General features: G+C 42.2%; 1 protein-coding gene across 2 annotated transcripts; it reads right to left on the reverse strand.

Annotated features, from left to right (window-relative positions):
• Positions 1 to 3347: 3347 nt before the first annotated feature.
• On the reverse strand, positions 3348 to 14162 carry LOC106581444 (cyclin-L1). Of its 2 annotated transcripts, none has more exons than XM_014163509.3 (11): positions 13834 to 14162; positions 13330 to 13404; positions 12920 to 13032; positions 9668 to 9788; positions 9303 to 9367; positions 6995 to 7094; positions 5211 to 5315; positions 4935 to 5076; positions 4676 to 4787; positions 4440 to 4532; positions 3348 to 4303 (listed from the first exon to the last, which is right to left on the reverse strand). In XM_014163509.3, the coding sequence occupies exons 1-11, from the start codon at positions 14071 to 14073 to the stop codon at positions 3835 to 3837; spliced, it is 1635 nt and encodes a 544-aa protein (XP_014018984.1). In that variant the 5' UTR covers positions 14074 to 14162; the 3' UTR covers positions 3348 to 3834. The 2 variants fall into 2 exon arrangements, with proteins under 2 accessions (XP_014018984.1, XP_014018983.1); XM_014163508.3 differs by having other exon boundaries at positions 9668 to 9791.
• Positions 14163 to 22508: the final 8346 nt, after the last annotated feature.

Genomic DNA, 22508 nt, shown 5'->3' on the forward strand with positions numbered 1-22508 from the left:
CTCGCTCACATACTATAATATACTGCCAGAGACATACAGCACATTACCTTGAGTACCTTTCCAGTGGAAATTCATTCCAGACATACATTGGGAATGTAGTTAGAGCGAACTTTCCGATAGGTGTGTTTTCTTTCCTTAAACACTAACACATGGTGGTTTTAACGCATAGAAATGATCCACTGGGAAGTACTCTGTTCAACAGTAGTCATAAACTTAGACTATGGTGTCCAGTCAGGGCACACGTTTAACGTCCCATCCGAAAGAGGGCACCCTACAAAGGGCAATGTCCCCACTCACTGCCCTGGGGCATTGGGATATATATATATATATACATATATATATATATATACATACATATATATACATATATATATATATACACATACATACATATATACATACATATATACATACATACATATATACATACATATATACATACATATATATATACATACATACATATATATATACATACATACATACATACATATAGATAGATATAGATAGATAGATATATATAGATATATATGTATAGATAGATAGATAGATATATATAGATATACATGTATAGATAGATAGATATAGATATATATGTATAGATAGATAGATAGATATAGATATATATGTATAGATAGATAGATATATATAGATATATATGTATAGATAGATAGATATATATATATAGATATATATGTATAGATAGATAGATAGATATATAGATATATATGTATAGATAGATATATGTATAGATAGATATGTATAGATAGATATATATGTATAGATACATATATATGTATAGATATATATATATATACATACATATATATATATATCTATACATATATATATATATATATTTAGATAGATAGATATATATATAGATATATATGTATAGATAGATAGATATATATAGATATATATGTATAGATAGATATATGTATAGATAGATATGTATAGATAGATATATATGTATAGATACATATATATGTATATATATATATACATACATATATATATATATATCTATACATATATATATATATATCTATACATATATATCTATCTATACATATATATATCTATACATATCTATCTATCTATCTATACATACATATCTATCTATATATATCTATCTATCTATACATATCTATATATATCTATCTATCTATACATATATATTTATATATATCTATCTATCTATACATATATATCTATATATATATATGTATATATATGTATATATGTATATATACATATATGTATATATGTATATATACATATATATATATGTATATGTATATATATGTATATATGTATATATAGATAGATAGATATTTTTTTTATATATATCAGAGGAAAGAGTGCCTCCTGCTGGCCATCCAACACCACTTCCATCAGAATCTGGTCTCCCATCCAGGGGCTGAACAGAACCAACCCTGCTTAGCTTCAGAGGCAAACCAGCAGTGGGATGCAGGGTGTTACACCGCCCTCTTGTGGTGAAACATAATACATGCTCATCAGAACACTAGACAAACAACATTATACAATCTGTAGTTTGTAACATGATAACATAGGCCAAACATTGTTTAACAGGAAGTTCAGGTTATCTACCAGTATCACTTCCCTATACACTCCAAAGAGTAATAAGGCATAATATGCAGGTTTGGAATTACACAGCTCTGGGGTATCACTGGGGTTTAATATATCAATTCAATGAAAAGTATTTACCCCAGAGGAGCAATTACTTCCAATGTTAAAATGGTAGCAATGCCTGATGATTAGCAGCCTGATTATGTGATTACATTACCAGAATGTGAAGGGCAGCTTTTCACACTTGGATCATGAAGACACCAGTCCTAGCTGCCAGTAGAGAACAAGACCTGCTAGACCTAAAGGGTTAGTTGTCATGCCAAGCTGGGGGCTGAGGACTTGGCCTGTGTTTAAACAGGCCCCATTTTGGCTGAATAATTTCTGATATTTTTCCACTAATTGGTCTTTTGACTGGGGATGCACGATATATCGGAATCGGACGATATTAGCTAAAAATGCCGTCAGCCCCATGTCTAGTTTAACGCCGACGTGCAACACCGATGTCAAAGCTGACGTGCATACCTATATAAACATAAACGATGCCACAAAAAAATACAGCGCTACACAGCAAAGCATAAAAATACAAAGCACCCACTTCCAACAACTGTCGAGCAGTCATTTGAAAGAGAAAACTTCAGATAAACTCGAAAGGCGAAATCCATTAAAAACGCCAAGATGATGGAATTCATTGGCCAACCGTTCTGTCGTGGATGACGTTGGCTTTCGCTGACTGGTCGAGCACCAGTACACACTACCAAGGAGGCGCTATTTTTCAGATGTTGCTCTACCGAAGTTAAAGAGTATTGTTGAAACCCACATCCATGAGCTACTTGCTATGGGCGTCACTGCTATTAGCTTCACAACTGACATTTGGACCAGTGATGTCAGCCACATGAGCATGCCTAGTCTGACAGCACAGCGGGTCGACAAGGATTTCGTACTGAGGAAAGCCATATTGCATGCTCAAGAATGTGCCGATTCTCAAACTGCTGCTGCTATGTCAATGGCATTTGAGAACATGTTTGAAACTTGGGAACACGCTCCATTCGAACAACTGACTCAAGAAATGAGCTCAACTGCGTCTACAGTAGAAGTGATGCCTTCTGTCACGGTATTGAAACGCCGACATACCGTACGGTGGAAACTATTAGAGGCTGTGAACAAGCGATTCGGTGGCATTCTCTCAGCCTCTGCGTCGCCACCATGCTCGATGCTAGGTACAAGGACCACTACCTTGATGCAGACAGGGTTTACATGAAACGTTACAAAGATGGAAATGGACACAGTGACAGTGCGCAACGAGGAAGAGAGGCCACGGACAGACAGAGCTGAAACTTTACTGCTTGACATTTATGAAATTCTGGTTGAGAATGAACAAAACAGCAATTGAAAGAAATAAGTTTGGATTATGTTTTATTGGTAATGGGGTCATGTAAATGCCAACAAAATAACTTTGTCAGTGTGTGTGTTTCAACTATTTAACTGTACTAGAATGCTTGAAAGGCCGCAAAAAAAATGTAATATTGTATATCGGTCTTGGGGGTTTTTTCGCCAAGGAAAATATCAGATTTGGTACTGTGCAAAAATGTATCGGGTAATCCCTACTTTTGACATCATCACATCAGATCTTTTTACATCAGAGCTGGTCAGAAGACCAATTAGAGGAAAAAGATCAGAATTGGGCTCCCTGTGTGAACGCCGCCTATTGCAGCTTTTCATGACCTGTCGTCTGGTGTTACAAAAGAGAAGTGGAGTCAAATTGTAATTTTTTATTTTTTTTTATTAAGTAAAAATCAGACATGAACACGTGCAGACTATAAACCAGTGTAACAAATTCACCACGATCCTAAAAAGGTTCTGAAATGAAGAGTCTGCATTCAGCTGTAAAAACATACAGCCTGTTTCTAGAGAAGCCCAGTAGTCCTTTGCAATCTGTACAGAACACTGCTTTAGATCAAACAAATAGAACCGGGTAGTCACTTCCTTCAGTCCACAAAGTCTTGAGGTCTTTCCGGAATTATTATTTTCTTGTACACGCATTCATTCCTTCTTCCACTGAAGAGTCGCTTTTATAAATCAAAGCTTTGTCACTAAATCAGCAGTTAACCATCTTTACACTGTAAATATGTTGTCTCCAAGTCCAGCATTTACATGTCAATTAAAACAGGTTTGAAAAGGAGGATTGTGGGAAAGCAGAACACAAAACTGCATTAAGGAGAGGAGGGGACTCCTGCCCCTGGTTCAGCGGCGATGACGTCCGTGCCCTGAGTGTCCACCACTGCTGCTGCTATGGCGTTTGGTCTTGTGGGTGCGCGCCCTTTCTCGTTCTCGGTCATACGACCTGGACCGCTCCCTCCTGTCTCCACGGTGATGTCCTCCCCCAGCCCCACCTCTCTCGTGCTTGTGCTTCTTGGCCGAAGAGAGGTCCGATGTGCTGCGGTCTCTGTCCCGCTCCCTCCCTCTCTCCCGTTCCCTCTCTCCTTTGCTGGCAGAGCGCGACCTTGACCTCTTCCTCTTGTGAGCCCCCCCGCCGCTGCTATGACGACTCGATGGCTTGGGGTCGATGTTGCCATGGTGGCCGGGCTTTGGCTTGAGGTGTGGGAGGAGGAGGGGGGAGGACGGATGGCGTCGGGGTGAGGGGCTGCGGCTGTGAGACCGACTGCGAGAACGAGAACTGTAGGTCCCAGAACGACTTCGCCGGCTGTTGTAACTGAAGAGAGTGAAGAATAGAGTTAAGACTGGTCTCCAGTTGAATATTACTACATGAGAGTGTGACACTGGTTGTAAAATACTGGCTGTAAAGTACCACAGTAAAGCAGACAATGAATGAAGTACTAAAGTCTTACTGTCTGCGTGGGGAGCGTGATCGCGAGCGAGTTCTGGAACGAGATCCACTCCTACTCCTGCTGTTCCTCCCAATCTTAGCCTCCTTCCTCAGCCTGACAGAGAGAAAGAAAGGAGAGATGAAACGTTACATTTCCATTAGGGGTGTCTGCTTAAAATGGGAAAATAAAGCCCTTTTCTTCCAGAACGAAAGGCCCTGCTGTGATTAGTTAAAGAGCTGTGTGTATGTGTTCCTCACCCGTTGTGTGGGCTCTTGGAGCCCTGGGCTCTGCTGTCTGGCTCTTTCTTTACAGGTTTGAGAGCCTGGGGGTTGGGCGATTTATCTTCCACCTTCACTACGTTGGGAGAACCTGGGGAACACAACATGTCTTTAGACTGGGTGGTCCCCATTTAGAAATTGAATATTATTGTACTACTGTGTTAAAATAAAAAAAGTACTTATCTATGATGACTTGACCACTTACTTAAATTGGACAGCTATGGTAATGTAAACTCACAGGGTTTGGATCCGGGTGAGAAGCCTCCCAGGTTGGACAGAGCTGGGGTCCCATCAGGGTTCAGCCCTTTAGCCTTCAGCTTGGCCTCCTGCAGAGACATCTTCCTCTTCTCCACCTCCTTCTCCAGGTGGTCATAGTCCGGCTGGTCGAGAGAGAGAGACAGAGAGGGGTTAAGAAGGTACTGTGTGGTGGATTATGTTATAGAGCAGGAGGGTGCATGGAGGAAGAAAATCATGGTTCCAGGGTTGCTAGAAGATTCAGGGGATGATCATGTACCTTCTTCCTGGTGTAGAGTTTGAGGGTGGTGATACAGATATCCTTGATCTCCTCCTCTGTGGCTCCAAACAGCAGATACCAGTGAGGTCTGGATGGGAGAGGCATCTACAGACACAAAGCACTTAGTTAACGACTGAAAGGTTGCAAGATCGAATCCCTGAGCTGACAAGGTAAAAATCTGCCATTCTGCCCCTGAACAAGGCAGTTAATCTAATCCACTGTTCCTAGGCCATAAACTGAAAATAAGAATTTGTTCTTAACCTGTTGGGGCTACGGCCGGAAAAAAAAACGTACCCGATTTAATCTGGTTACTACTCCTGCCCAGAAACTAGAATATGCATATAATTAGTAGATTTGAATAGAAAACACTCTAAAGTCTCTAAAACTGTTTGAATGGTGTCTGAATATAACAGAACTCATATGGCAGGCCAAAACCTGAGAAGATTCCATACAGGAAGTGCCCTGTCTGACAATTTGTTCTCCTTCTGTGGCATCTCTATCGAAAATACAGCATCTCTGCTGTAACGTGACATTTCCTAAGGCTCCCATTGGCTGTCAGAAGGCGCCAGAAAGTGGAATGACGTCTCTCCTGTCTCTGGGCGAAAAACAGCAGGAGATTTTGTGAGTGGTCAGGCTGGGAACAGTGACACTGGAGATGTGCGTTCATGAGAATTCTCAATTTCTTTCTTTCAGCCTTTGAATGAATACAACGTCGCCCGGTTAGAATAATATCGCTATTTTACGAGAAAAATAGCATAAAAATTGATTTTAAACAGCGTTTGACATGCTTCGAAGTACGGTAATGGAATATAAAAAAATTAAAAAAATGTCACGAAATGCACTCGCGCGTCACCCTTCGGATACTGACCTGAACGCACAAATAGAAGTCCTGGGAGTGCATTCTGACGAAGAACAGCAAAGGTAATCCAACTTTTCTAATAGTAAATCGGAGTTTGGTGAGGGCCAAACTTGGTGGGTGTCAAATTAGCTAGCTGTGATGGCCGAGCTATCTACTCAGAATATTGCAAAATGTGCTTTCGCCGAAAAGCCATTTTAAAATCTGACACCGCGATTGCATAAAGGAGTTCTGTATCTATAATTCTTAAAATAATGATGTATTTTGTGAACGTTAAATCGTGAGTAATTTAGTAAATTGTGAGTAATTTAGTAAATTCACCGTAAGTTTGCGGTGGGTATGCTAGTTCTGAACGTCACATGCTAATGTAAAAAGCTGGTTTTTGATATAAATATGAACTTGATTGAACAAAACATGCATGTATTGTATAACATAATGTCCTAGGAGTGTCATCTGATGAAGATCAAAGGTTAGTGCTGCATTTAGCTGTGGTTTTGGTGACATATATGCTTGCTTTGAAAATGGCTGTGTGATTGTTTTTGGCTATGGTACTCTCCTGACATAATTTAATGTTTTGCTTTCGCTGTAAAGCCTTTTTGAAATCGGACAATGTGGTTAGATTAACGAGAGTCTTGTCTTTAAAATGGTGTAAAATAGTCATATGTTTGAGAAATTGAAGTTATAGCATTTGAGGTATTTGTATTTCGCGCCACGCGATTCCACTGGCTGTTGACTAGGTGGCACGCAAACGTCCCACCTTGCCCAGGGAGGTTAACTGACTTGCCTAGTTAAATAAAAATGCTACAAAATGGGGTCATTCAACAGGATGGGTAGGGAACACTGGTTAAGAGACTCCTCCTGTTACAGGAGAGATGTTGGTGGGAAAAGTGGAAGACTAGAGATGGGGAGAAGACCAATCCAACGGTACCTGCAGAGCTCTGGCAGCCAGGTAGATGCAGGCACAGGCGATAGTTTCAGCTTGGAACCTCACAAACACATTGGTCCTGAGGCTGTCATTCATGTAGTTCCTACAAGACACAAGCAACATACAGAAACATAGCACCATCTCCTCCCAAACAGCCCATATCACAGTGGTCTGGGCAGTCACCAGCTGGTTCTCAACAGCTACAGGGGTGCAGGTTTGTTCCAGCTTGACCATTAAATACTTGAACCATGTGTTAGTGCTGGGGTGAAACAAAAGCCTGCAAACTGTAGCTCTAGAGGACCACAGTTGGTGACCACGCCAATAAAAGACAGTTATTGATCTGAAATAGTAATAGGCTAACAGTATGGAGACTCTAGTTTATCTTTGTCCTGCTACCTCTCTCTCAGGTGCATCCATGTTGGTGTTGAGCTGGACATGCAGCGTCACAGGTGAAACCTTGTACACAGGACGGTGCAGACGGGGCTAAAGCCCACAGCTCCTTACCGTAACAATATGATGTCCAGAGAAATGAAAACCACTCGAGTCCTATTTCAGAGGTGGACATGCGTCCTACTACTCAAATGTCTTTGGAAAGTGCACATGCAAACTGAAGGTGAATGCAGAGCAGACCGAGGTCATCAGACATATACTGCAGCCCTTTGGTAGAATGCAGCCATAGAGGCAACAACTCATCTCTTGGCTGAGAGGAGAGATGGAAGTTTCCCTTAACCACAGCTGAAGGATGAGATTGGACAGGTCAGACTAGAGCTGTGGGATGGCATGGCATGCTGCACTCTAGTTAAGATATCATCTCTACATAGCTTTCAACTTCAAGTCCCATCAAAAGGCCTACATAATGCTGTTATGTCAGGTAACAGGGTTCAAGCTGTGTTTAAAGTGGGATTCTAGTTGCAGCTAGTTGTCAGAGTTTCAGTGACCCTGATAAAGCTATAGCTCAGGCAACACATGGAAACATCTGACCGACAGACAATGGACATTTCTGACTGATGGTTTTGTCATCTAGCGAGCAGTCAGACAAACTGAAACAGAAAGATGGGGGGGGGGGGGGGGGGGGGTGACAGAACAGAACAGAACACTGCTGGTAGAACCCCTACCCACCCAAAACATGTCCCCTTCAGGATATAATGGAAGCTTGGGATGATATACAAAACCTAGCTTTACTGACAACAAAAAATAAACACATTGAAATGTAAACTGGGCTTCTCTGAATAGTGTGACTACATTTAGCCACTCCGAGCCAGTCCTGGAGTGTGACTGGCATAGGGAAGCGCACAATTGGCCCAGCGTTGTCCGTGTTAAGGGAGGCTTTGGCAAGGGTAGGCAGTCATTGTATAATAATTTGCTCTTAACTGACTTGCCTAGTTAAATAAAAGGTTCAATAAATAAAAAAAGTGGTCTGTCATGATTTCAGATCAATTAAACAATATTCAGAAAACCAGCTCACACAGGAGTCCCCCAGAACAGGCTTCCCTAGACTTGCTGAGGGTTTGAACTTTGGACTGGTGGACTACTGATAGATTACTGCAAAAAGTGGCCGGTGGATATTGATGGGTGACGAGACAGGTCCTTGGAGACAAAGCCTGAGCAGGATCAGCCTGTAAGACATGTCTGGAGACCACGTCAGTGTGGGAAAATCAAATAGACAGTTCAACAGTACACTTTAACTACTGCATCAAAAAGGCATACCCAGAAAACGGTTGAGTCAAAAAAAAATACTTCAGGATATGTTTACTTCAAATCTAGAGCAAGTAAACTAGGAAAAAAAATTAAAGTAGAATGCAATAGTTATCTATATAGCTATCTAGAAAAAAAATGATATAACTTCAACCTAGGAAGCAAAACCCCAAAAATACAAATCCTTCTGGACACCCCAAGAGAAAACAAGACGATGTCGGCAGTTGGGAAAGGCCCGCCCCCTTCAGTGAATCTCGGCAGAGAGCGCTCACTGGATTGGCTGTCTCCGAGAAGGGCAGCCAGCCAATGGGGGCGCTCCTGAGGTCATGTGGTTGGAGGAGCAGAGTTCAGAGGTTCTTTATGAGACTTACCAGCATGGACTACCCTTTAATCAAAGAGTAGAGAGAAAGGACAAAGTTAAACTGAGTTCCCTGGGCACCAGAATCATAGACTAGAAATAGCCATGCATGGACAAGAGGAAAACAAACAGGTCTCAATAAGACACTAATGAATCCATCAGAGAATAGAGGTTACAGAGGGTGGAGGCAGACTGTAATACAGCAGGTGTTTGTGACGTAGGGCACTGGGTTAGTTAGGGTACAGGCCATGTACTTACCAGGCGGTCTGGACCAGAGTCTGATTCTTCTCACATTCCAGGACTTGCAGGTACATGACGATGATCTGGAAGAAGACCAGTTGACATTATGCAATAATCAACACAGTTTCACAATCCCCAGGTGTGGCAGAATGCAAACCACCAGGCTGTACTGAGATGAGAATGTTCTAGAACACCACAACTACAGCTGTCATGTGCGTCACGCAAACTATCACAGCCTTAATTGTAGTAGTGTTAGTGTAGTCTAATAGGTTGGCCTAATGCTAGTGTTGAGATAAAAGTAGCTGTGACTTGAGCAAGAAAAGCACCGGCTGGGTCTACAGTTGCACTGTATGTGTATTCTGAGCGATGTAACTGGGACTCACCTTGTGCGGATGCTTGACGTGTACACAGAAGCCCAGCTCCTTCAGGATTCTCCGCTCAGCTTTGATCACTTGGTTTTTGGTATTAATGTAGTTCTGATCAAGAATCAATGAACTTGCACTCCTGCTTTACAAAAGAATGAAAATAACCAAAAATGTTTCCCCCCCCTCAAAAAACAGAAAGAAAGCACCCTGCTTTCTTTGACTGGTTCTCTTTCCCCCTTCAACCAACTAAAAGCAACAGGCCCAAATGGTTTATTTTTAGGGGGTTTGACTCCTGTGATTTCAGTGGAAGCTTTTGAGTTACACTGATCCATGTCTACCGCAAGTCACCATGCATCACAGCTTTCACAGAAATATCAACAGAAACATCACCAAACAAGATGGTTAAAAACCTGGACTACCCATTCACTTCTTCCCCTTGTAATGGAATAACCTGGACTACCCATTCACTTCTTCCCCTTGTAATGGAATAACCTGGACTACCCATTCACTTCTTCCCCTTTTAAATGGAATAACCTGGACTACCCATTCACTTCTTCCCCTTTTAAATGGAATAACCTGGACTACCCATTCACTTCTTCCCCTTTTAAATGGAATAACCTGGACTACCCATTCACTTCTTCCCCTTTTAAATGGAATAACCTGGACTACCCATTCACTTCTTCCCCTTTTAAATGGAATAACCTGGACTACCCATTCACTTCTTCCCCTTGTAATGGAATAACCTGGACTACCCATTCACTTCTTCCCCTTGTAATGGAATAACCTGGACTACCCATTCACTTCTTCCCCTTGTAATGGAATAACCTGGACTACCCATTCACTTCTTCCCCTTGTAATGGAATAACCTGGACTACCCATTCACTTCTTCCCCTTGTAATGGAATAACCTGGACTACCCATTCACTTCTTCCCCTTGTAATGGAATAACCTGGACTACCCTGACTTCAGTCACCCAACTAAGAAGCCTTACAAGCAAAACATGCACTTTCACCATGTTATGGAAAGAAAATATTTCAGGTACGGCCTACATTACGATTACTTACAAAACACGTACTTAAAAACACCATTTGTAAGAAAATGGACTAAGGGATTTTGGTCATCACCGTCTACACTCATATTGTGTGTAAAAACAGATTGATGTATACTTTAGTTATACACTAGGAAGTATGTAAAGGACCCCATCATCTCTGTTAACCCAGATAAATAAATTAAAAACATTGCACTAACGCAGCACGGATCTAACGATCCATTCAAAACTGGCAGATCAGTCTACAGGAGATTAAGGACCCCACATCAGAAATACAAGAGTGGTAGCATTTTTATCTGGTCCTCTGATATGACATGGGAGCAACATGACCGTACCCATCTGGTCCTCTGATATGACATGGGAGCAACATGACCGTACCCATCTGGTCCTCTGATATGACATGGGAGCAACATGACCGTACCCATCTGGTCCTCTGATATGACATGGGAGTAACATGACCGTACCCATCTGGTCCTCTGATATGACATGGGAGTAACATGACCGTACCCATCTGGTCCTCTGATATGACATGGGAGTAACATGACCGTACCCATCTGGTCCTCTGATATGACATGGGAGTAACATGACCGTACCCATCTGGTCTTCTGATATGACATGGGAGCAACATGACCGTACCCATCTGGTCCTCTGATATGACATGGGAGTAACATGACCGTACCCATCTGGTCCTCTGATATGACATGGGAGTAACATGACCGTACCCATCTGGTCCTCTGATATGACATGGGAGTAACATGACCGTACCCATCTGGTCTTCTGATATGACATGGGAGCAACATGACCGTACCCATCTGGTCCTCTGATATGACATGGGAGTAACATGACCGTACCCATCTGGTCCTCTGATATGACATGGGAGTAACATGACCGTACCCATCTGGTCCTCTGATATGACATGGGAGTAACATGACTGTAGCTAATACTTCTGGACACTAGATCTGTCAGAACTTAATACATTTTCGAACTGAACAGTTAGCAGATCAAACATGACCAAATTTGCTATTAAAAACGTGCATGTCATGGCAGTCTACTTTGTCTTCACAAAAGCAAGTTTGTATTTACTAATTCCCTTACTTCAGTGGTAGTCTAGCCAGGATGACATGAACAGTTCATGTTTCTAAGCTACTACACAAGCTGCAGTCAGGCAGCAGATGTAATGGGTTATATCTACTCCAAACCCTGACTGTTCAGTTTAGCATACCATTGTCAATTTCCAAACAATCCTCTAAAAAAAAAAAAGTCTGGAAAGCCCCGCTTATGTCCATCAATTACAGGTGATGTATCTACTTTAAAACTCAACCCACCCAGCTTTTAAATATATTACATCTCCTCAATATTAAATCTAGATAGGAAACTAGTGCATGTGAACAATTGTGCAAATGTTCTTAGGGGGAAAGATAAAGTGATATTTCTGTAAAAGCCATGAATGCCATTTGGTGAATGAGGGAGGTTGCTCTGTAGTACACACAGTATGTAGTGTTTGAGCTACGTTACCAGAGGGTCCGCAAACACCAAAAGCTTAGACTGAGACAAAGGAGTCCAAGGCTCCCAGCCTAGGACCTGCGGCCAACCTGTCCTCCCCGATCCCAGTGCACCGCAGTGACTCACACCACGGGCGTCTCCCAGGGGAGGGGGGGGTGACACCTCGCTCATGGTTGTCATGCCGACTGCTTCATCTCTACGTACCATTCCACATCACCCAGGCTTTGGTAAATGTAGCTGGTCGCTGTTAGTTGGTTGCAAGGGAAAAGAGAACCCAAGTTAATACCACAGCCTTAGAATTGGAACTGAACAGATTATTCTGGTCAAAGACACACTCGTCTAGCAGTGTGTCCTGTCTTCTGGTGCCTAGTAGTTCTCTCTTGGCAACCAACAGTTATTTAGGTTAGAGGTGCTAATATATCACCTTCCACTGATCTACTTGTCTATGTATGTAGCTGTGAATACAATGTTGTAACTACCATTGATCAGAGATGAGGAAACTGAAACGTTTTAGAGTATGGTTTAGAGAGCATGGATCAACAAAAGGGCATTTTTTCACATTCATACATCAGAGCATCATCACACAAGATACTAAAAAACAGTTACTAATTAATATAATGCATGATGAATATACTTGCATTTTTCACAAACGGTTAACATACAATTAAAAGAGATGTAAGACCGACAGAAACAAAGGATAGTTTCTATATGGATGCTTACCTTTTGCCTCTATGACTCTGTTTTAAATGGTGAAAAACATTAATGACGTCTCTGAATCGTCGTGGCGCTTCCTCGATCTTGGAAGCCAAGTTGACACAGGCCATTGCAACAATCTGGGGACACAAGAATAACAAGGTTTACAGTACGTTGCTAGATGTGGTTAGCTAGCAAAACACTAACATTACCCTGAGGCGTTGCAATGATAACGTCACCTAAAGTGACTAGCTAGCTGCAATGACTATGAAATAGTTTCAAAACAGGCCTGGTTACGTGCCACAAACCAGCTACGCTACTGTAAATTACAATATGGCCGCCAACGTAAACGTTCTCTACACACACACCACCCGGTGCCGTTGCTAAACTAGCTAATGTTGTACTGCTAATTTGCCGAGAAAGACAACTTGGCTTACCTCAAAACTGTGTTTGACAAATGATTTTGAGTAGAAAAAACGATGAAAAAGAACTTGACCCGTAGCCATTGCCACCTGTAATGTAAAGAACAATACATTAATACGACAGCTCCATGTAACGTTAAATGTAATTCAAAAATAGATATCCGCCATTTTGTTCTTGTCATCCCACGGCCACGGATGTTACCCCGCTGCCGTTAGTAAGCGCAGCACACGTTTAAATCAACGACTTATTCAAATAATTTACAATTGTAACTGATAATTGCGCTAAATAACACTGTTATACACATGATTCTACAAATTGACAAAATTAGTCTACCAGATTATCCTAATAAATAAGTTAGCTGTGAGCTAACGTTAGCCTTGGCTTGGGCATTTCCCGGCCTTGCGTGGCCTTATTTTGACGGGTTATATAAACAAAGATGCTAGTTATTAAACAAACACCAGCTATAGTACTTATGTTTCATAAGATGACGGTACTGGATGTTTATTTTGAATATTTACCTGTGGTAAGCGTAGAAGAATACCAGCCGATTGAATTAGCTCGCAACCCAGGATACGGAGGTCGGTCTCTGTGTGCAGGTCGAGGCCATCGAGCATAGACGGGGTTGGCTGAAGCCTTTCCTCTGGTATAAGAGAGTTGCTGATAGTGAGGTAAACTTCAGAATAAACTCTGTCGCCGATAAGGATCCCATCATTGTTCGTGGATGTGTTAGGGACAGCGGAGAGGGGACCAGCGGCCATCTTCGTCACAAATGAAAGCAGTAAACGACACAACAACGCGGCAGAGACAGCTTCAACCACCGAGAAAAGGAAATAGCAGAACAAATCGATGACGTAAGCGCACGGTCGAACTACGAACAGTGTACATACGCGGGACTTTATGTGACAATAAATAAATAGTTCCAAGCAATCATACATTTTGCTGAAGTGCCTTACGGCTTTTTTACACGATAGGCTATACTATTAGTCATATAATTGTGAATACATTTTGATATATAATCCCATGGGAATAGGTGATGCAGGGGACAATTAGCAAGCTTTTGGGAACTGTCTGGAATTTCCCAATGACGATGATTCTGGGAACTCTTTCTTTGTACAGCGTTGGAACATATCCATCCGCCCGTCATACACCGCAACGATGTGTCAAAAGGCAGCAGGTTGGAGACTTCCGTCCTCTTCCTTGCATGATACCAGTCAGACAGAACAGTGCTTCCGCTTCAAGCTCTCACCAGTGAATCCTGTGTGGTTCTTAGTGAATACACTGCAGTAGAACCACAAATTGAAACGTTTTTGGTAGAACATTTGAGGTGCGGGTAGTCAGTTCTAGAGTCATTCCATGTCATTTCAGCAAGCCATGACACTCACCATCTCAGATTGTTCTGAAATTGTTTATGTCGTTAGTAACATATATGATTAGCATTCCTGAAACATTTAGTTGAAATATACTTTTATCTCTGAACAATGAAGCTAATTGATTGCACCCAAATTGGCCATTTTAATTGATAGGATTCAGATAATATTCACTAAACTTCTTCCTACCAATGAGCAAGACATGAGGAATCCCCCCCCCCCCCCTAAATTTCAAAAGCTACCTACAGACCCCCACACCCTATGCCAATCCAACACCAACAACCAGTATCAGTTCTCTATGTTAGACAAGTAGTATGAAGTTAAGGCTTGGAATATTGCTTCTCCATACTATGTAATGTATTCCCTGTGAATCTGTGATGTTTTTTCAACCCTGTTCAGAGAAATTAGTCACTGAAGTCGCTTGCATTATTTTGACCACAAAATTAGTCACTGAAGTCGCTTGTACGTTTTGACCACTAGATGCCGCTGTTCCTGCTACACCCCCACACTTTTAAAAAATCTATTTTGCTGGTCTCCTGTGTTTATTAACTAGATCCCAACATTTCCTTTGCAACTTTGGGTAGAAAACCAATAGATTTAGCATGATGAAAATAAATGGTGTGATCATCCTCACAATTCAAACCAGTCCTCCATGAAAGAAATACAGTGTTAGTGTATTTAGCTGACTGATTGCAGTCCGCCGTGGTGCAGACACCATCTAAAGGGAAAAGTACAGAGTATACTATATCTGATCACAGCATACATCCCTGCCCTCTCATGTCTCATATCTCTTTCTCTCTCTCACATCTCTATCTCTCCCTCTCACATCTTTTCCTGTCACATCTCTTTCTCTCTCACCTCTTTCTCTCTCTCACGTCTTTCTCTCACATCTCTTTCTCCCACATCTCTTTCTTTCTCTCTCTCACGCATCTTTTTCTCTCCCTCTCACGTCTCTTTCTCTCTCCCTCTGACGTCTCTTTCTCTCCCTCTCACGCTCTCTCTCTCTCTCTCTCTCACTTCTCTCTCTCTCACCTCTTTCTTTTTCTCACTTCTCCCTCTCACATCTCTTTCTCTCTTCTCTTTCTCTCTCACACATCTCTCTCTCACCTCTCTCTCTCTCGCACACACGTACACACACACACACACACCACGTACACACGTACACACACACACACACACACACACACACACACACACACACACACACACACACACACACACACACGTACACACACACACACACACACGTACACACACACACACACACACACGTACACACACACACACGTCACACACACACACACACACACACACACACACACACACACACACACACACACACACACACACACACACACACACACACACACACACACACACACACACAATAAGATTAGTTAGAGTAAACTCCATGCTGTTTTCCACTTTTCATTTCCATGATTTATTGTTGGTTATGTGGAGTGTGAGTTGGCAACTTGGCTGTAATGCTGTGTGGGTGCGTAGGTGGGTAGACAAGTATCTTCCCAATCTGCCTTTGTACTGCTATCCATCTCCAGTAACATACAGGCTGAAATAAACAGATTATTCATTCAACAGATTGTGCCCATTGAACAGCTAAGTGGAGATAGAACGTTCCTCTATGCACATTCATTTAGCTGTCAGGGGTTGGCAGGTTCCTCACCGCTTCCATCAGAAGACGCACAAGGTGTTCTTTCTTCTCAGCCAGAAGCAGTTAGAGAGGTGTTGTTTGCACCTACCATGGGAGATCTGTAATGTTGGTATTTAAACTGCGACCACAGCCGAACGGAATAGAGCTGTCTAGGCATGTTTTAAAGTATATCTACTCCTATCAGTTTTCTAAGTTATCCTGACGGTTTCCTCCTTACTTTTCTATCATCAGATGTCTCGTTGAATCACAGGGGAAAAGAGAGAAAAAGTATAGATTCATTGGAGAAAATCCATAATCCTATGCAATGCCTTTGAGGTGTAGATGGTTACCATTTACTGATGGATGTTGTAGTTCTCCAGGTATTCCCCTGACAGACAGACTGTTTACCTTTACCAGTTGGTTACCTTTTCAGTTTATTTGTTCATTTATTTATGAGTGATTTGTATAATCAGTTGAGAGCTGTAATCTACTATAGTACTTGAGGCCTGCCCTATATCTTAGCCCTATATCTTAACCCTATATCATAGCCCTATATCATAGCCCTATATCTTAACCCTATATCTTAGCTCTATATCATAACCCTATATCTTAACCCTATCTCATAGCCCTATATCATAACCCTATATCTTAGCCCTATATCATAACCCTATATCTTAGCCCTATATCTTAACCCTATATCTTAGCCCTATATCTTAACCCTATATCTTAGCCACATATCTTAGCCCTATATCTTAACTCTATATCTTAGCCCTATATCTTAACCCTATATCATAGCCCTATATCATAACCCTATATCTTAGCCCTATATCATAAGCCTATATCTTAACCCTATATCTTAGCCCTATATCTTAGCCCTATATCATAGCCCTATATCTTAGCCCTATATCATAGCCCTATATCATAACCCTATATCATAGCCCTATATCATAGCCCTATATCATAACCCTATATCATAGCCCTATATCATAGCCCTATATCATAACCCTATGTCATAACTCTATATCATAACCCTATATCATAACTCTATATCATAGCCCTATATCATATCATAGCCCTATATCATACCTCTGGATATTAGAAGTCAACAGGTAGCACAGAGGTTGCTCTGCCAATGCATGATGAAAGTCAATCTGACAGCTTGACAGAAGGAATGACAGCCATTTTGTTCTTCGAGCACAATGCTTCTACGATGAGAGTTGGACACAGAATTCTCCAATCGTCTCACACATCAGCAATATTGGGCCGGGGCCCCAATGTCAATCCTCAGGCAAAAACTAACAGAAGCAATACGATATAATTCTAATGCTCATGGTGAGATGCAGGACAGGGATAGTAGACAGTAGAGGGCGACACAGTACAGAAGATGGACAGGTTTCTCAGTGAATGTGCAGCCAGGTCACCCATGATACAAATCACTATTAGAAGTCCATCCATGCCTGAGGACGTCAGCAGATGACGTGGATACCAGCCACTAGGGGAAATAGTGAGCTCTGTTCCCTTCAAGTAGGTTTCTGTTTTGCTGGGGTGTTATGGATGAGGATGGTGTTCTGGGGTGTTATGGATGAGGATGGTGTTCTGGGGTGTTATGGATGAGGATGGTGTTCTGGGGTGTTATGGATGAGGATGATGTTCTGGGGTGTTATGGATGAGGATGGTGTTATGGATGAGGATGGTGTTCTGGGGTGTTATGGATGAGGATGATGTTCTGGGGTGTTATGGATGAGGATGGTGTTCTGGGATGTTATGGATGAGGATGGTGTTATGGATGAGGATGATGTTCTGGGGTGTTATGGATGAGGATGGTGTTCTGGGGTGTTATGGATGAGGATGGTGTTCTGGGGTGTTATGGATGAGGATGGTGTTCTGGGGTGTTATGGATGAGGATGGTGTTCTGGGGTGTTATGGATGAGGATGATGTTCTGGGGTGTTATGGATGAGGATGGTGTTCTGGGGTGTTATGGATGAGGATGGTGTTATGGATGAGGATGGTGTTCTGGGGTGTTATGGATGAGGATGATGTTCTGGGGTGTTATGGATGAGGATGGTGTTCTGGGGTGTTATGGATGAGGATGATGTTATGGATGAGGATGGTGTTCTGGGGTGTTATGGATGAGGATGGTGTTCTGGGGTGTTATGGATGAGGATGATGTTATGGATGAGGATGGTGTTCTGGGGTGTTATGGATGAGGATGGTGTTCTGGAGTGTTATGGATGAGGATGATGTTCTGGGGTGTTATGGATGAGGATGGTGTTATGGATGAGGATGGTGTTCTGGGGTGTTATGGATGAGGATGATGTTCTGGGGTGTTATGGATGAGGATGGTGTTCTGGATGAGGATGGTGTTATGGATGAGGATGATGTTCTGGGGTGTTATGGATGAGGATGGTGTTCTGGGGTGTTATGGATGAGGATGGTGTTATGGATGAGGATGGTGTTCTGGGGTGTTATGGATGAGGATGGTGTTCTGGGGTGTTATGGATGAGGATGATGTTCTGGGGTGTTATGGATGAGGATGATGTTCTGGGGTGTTATGGATGAGGATGACGTTCTGGGGTGTTATGGATGAGGATGGTGGATGGTCGTAGTCGTCTGCCTCCGGTACAAAATGTTGCATGTTAGGATCCAGTGACAGAAAGTTGTTTTCGAGATTTTTGTTTTAAGCCTATCCCAAACCTTAACCCTTATCTTAACCATTCAGAGTTAATGCCTAAACTTAACCTTAAACACTTTGAAATTTGACATTTGAGAAACATGGATGAACGTCTAATTCTGACGTGAGACTGTGAGGTCTGGTTGGGAGAGAGAAGGGTATGGAGTGAGAGTGGGAGAACTGGTTGGAATGTGAGGACAGCGCTGCGTGCCTGCATAGCGCATCACACACACACACACACACACACACACACACACACACACACACACACACACACACACACACACACACACACACACACACACACACACTAATCCAAGTGACATACACCCAAGAAGTTTATTATTCAGCACTCACAATCACACACTCTTAAGCGACATGCTACAGAGGTTTTATTGTCATTAACCAACACCTACACAACCTCACACACTTACAGCGTCACCACGGTGAATACTGAGCATTCTTTCTCTGGTTGCCTGGGTGACACTGATTATGGGTGAGAGAAGGCTCATGGGACGGCAAATTCCACAATGGCCACAAAGACGTAGGGGAGCAGCGGTTAGGGACTCCCTGATGACGAACAAGGAGTTAGTCACACACACACACACACACACACATAGACACACACATCACTCCCTCACAAGTGTGTAGGCGGAATCAACTCTCAACACTTAAATTCCCTATTGACACATGCGCATGCCTGTTCTGCAATGACAATAGCATATGAAAACACACACACAGAGTGCCTCACTTCTTCAACTGTGTTGAACTACGTTATTTATAATGAGGGATAGCTGGAGAATATCGGTCCTCTCCGAAATTAATATGGAAGGCCCTCCCTTCACTAAAATATATTTTTACCCGATCCCCCCCTGAACACTTGAAAAAATACAAGTGGCCCTCCCATATGCCCAAAATAATAATGAAAACCTAAAGTGGATAGCAGAGAACATGTATACCGTTTACCCTCACTCCTAGGACAGACCAGAGCCTTCAGAAACGGTTCTTCGTTTTGTAAGCATTACATGGCAAAGTATCCAGACGGTTGTGGAGTTGTAGACCACCGTGGACAAGGGGGTATCCCCATTATAATAAACGCAGGGCCTCCCGAGTGGCGCAGCGGTTCTCGAGGCGGCACTACAAACCTGGGTTTGATCCCAGGCTGTTTCGCAAGCCGGCCGTGACCGGGAGACCCATCAGGCGGCGCAAAACTGGCCCAGCGTCGTCTGGGTTAGGGGAGGGTTTGGCAGGCCGGGATTTCCTTGTTCCATCGCGCTCTAGTGACTCCTTGTGGCGGGCCGGACGAATGCACGCTGACTTCGGTTACCAGTTGTATGGTGGTTTCCCGACACATTGGTGCGGCTGGTTTCCGGGTTAATTGAACAGTGCAGCTTGGCAGGGTCGTGTTTCGGAGGACGCATGGCTCTCGACCTTCGCCTGTCCCTAGTCCGTACGGGAGTTGCAGCGACGGGACTGTAACGACAAGTCTACGTCATTTGACATGACTGGGGTCAAGCACAATGTTTTCCAATACCACAACGGAGCATGACAATGAAGGAGCGCATGCCATTGCACCTGAGACATTATGACTTCTATATAGTCGAAGTTTGGAACAGTGTTATCAACTGTAAAAATGTTGTGCAACAGAACCAGTTAAGACTGAAGTATCTGCTCATCAATGAATTTGACAAAAAGTTTTAAAAAAATAAAAAAATAAAACACAGCAGCCGCATATCATTAGGTAGGCCTATATGCACTTGTAACAATTTTTTTGCTTTGGGAAACTATAATTTTCTAATTTATTTTAGTTTATTCCTTGACATTTTTGTTAGAAAATAGATATTTATTGACTGTGATTAGGGCATGGTAATATAAGAACATCTGCTAGGCTAAATTAACAAACTAGGCATGCATAGCTCACCACATGTTCCTCAAACCAAAGACTGGCCAAACAAACCTGTGTTTCTAAAAGTGAATTCAAAGGCACTGTAGAATGACTATAGACTAATAAGGTATTTTTCATGTCATTATTATTTAATTCTATGAAATAATTATTTACATTTCATTTTATGCGAAATGCGAATGCGAAATGTATTGGCTCCTGCCAGCTTCTAGTGTGTCACAAACGCTTCACGATTCACGCTTCATTGTTAAATGGCAGGCTATATCCTTTAAATAATAATAATATAACCTAAATAATTCATTCTTAGGCTACATGGCTCGCTCCTGACTGATTTAGAGTTAGTATGTTGTTTAATAGCCTGTTGAAATGTTGAACGTCAATTGATAGTGACAGAATAGCACATTACTTCCCAAGCAAAGTAAATGTTTTGTCTCCTCGGCTATAGAAGGTTGTAGCTCAGCCACTGAATGTCATAGAGACAAACCAAAGATATCCCATAAGCATTGGAGTCATGCCTTTTTCCAGCATTTTACATATTGTTTCTAGCATAAAGCTTTGCAGACTAAAGCGTCATTATAGATCACTTTATATAATTAGGCCCATTTAATTGTTTTCAAAATATTAAGCTTATATTTTCCTTAACAAAAGACACAATACCCTCACATACCCTCACACACCCCCTCAATTCGAGCCCTGGTTTTAGCTTCACACACCCCCTCAATTCGAGCCCTGGTTTTAGCTTCACACACCCCCTCAATTCGAGCCCTGGTTTTAGCTTCACACACCCCCTCAATTCGAGCCCTGGTTTTAGCTTCACAAACCAAGCCCTTCACTAACACCAGGATATTTAAGGAGGTGACTGAAGGAATTGGCTGACAAAATCTATGGATAGTAGACAATCATTTATTCTGTCAAACAGGTAAGCCTACTTCTTATTGTTTGAATTGGAAGACATAGGCTCCAACACAAAGCCCCAGTGTTGTTAGTAGGCTAAAGTCAAAGTCAAATGAAGACTGTTAAAATTAATTGGACCTTCTCGAATTTGCCTTTCAGTAGCATGCATCTGCTGCCGCTTCATAGTAATGTAAGTTAAGGAAATAACTCAAATATGATTTATTATGAGGTCAATAACGCTGATAGATAGCTTCATTATGGGCAACAAAACATATTGTTTTTATTAAAATCAATTATATCAGTAGAAAGCTTACCTCCTGTTTTCTAGCCTGGCGTGTAGGAGTGTTAGGCCACTAACCGAAAGGTTGCTAGATCGAATCCCCGAGCAGACAAGGTCAAAATCTGTTGTTCTGCCCCTGAGCAAGGCAGTTAACCCAGTGTTCCCCGGGCGACGAAGACGTGGATGAAGGCAGCCCCCTGCACCTCTCTGATTCAGAGGGGTAAATGCGGAAGACAGTTGAATGTATTCAGTTGTACAACTGATTAGGTATTCTCATCTTCACGCTCTCCCTCTCGAACTGAACAGGACATCAATTAGCCTAGTCCGCGTGCACAGATATTGCACATTTTTTGGAGGAAGCCTTTGACTCGCTTCCTGAAGTGCCACCATACACAGCACAGCCATTGGTCAGCAGGGTTTTCCTCAGCC

The sequence above is a fragment of the Salmo salar genome, chromosome 20 (genome assembly GCF_965601325.2).
Source record: "Salmo salar chromosome 20, fSalSal1, whole genome shotgun sequence".
Lineage (NCBI taxonomy): Eukaryota > Metazoa > Chordata > Actinopteri > Salmoniformes > Salmonidae > Salmo > Salmo salar.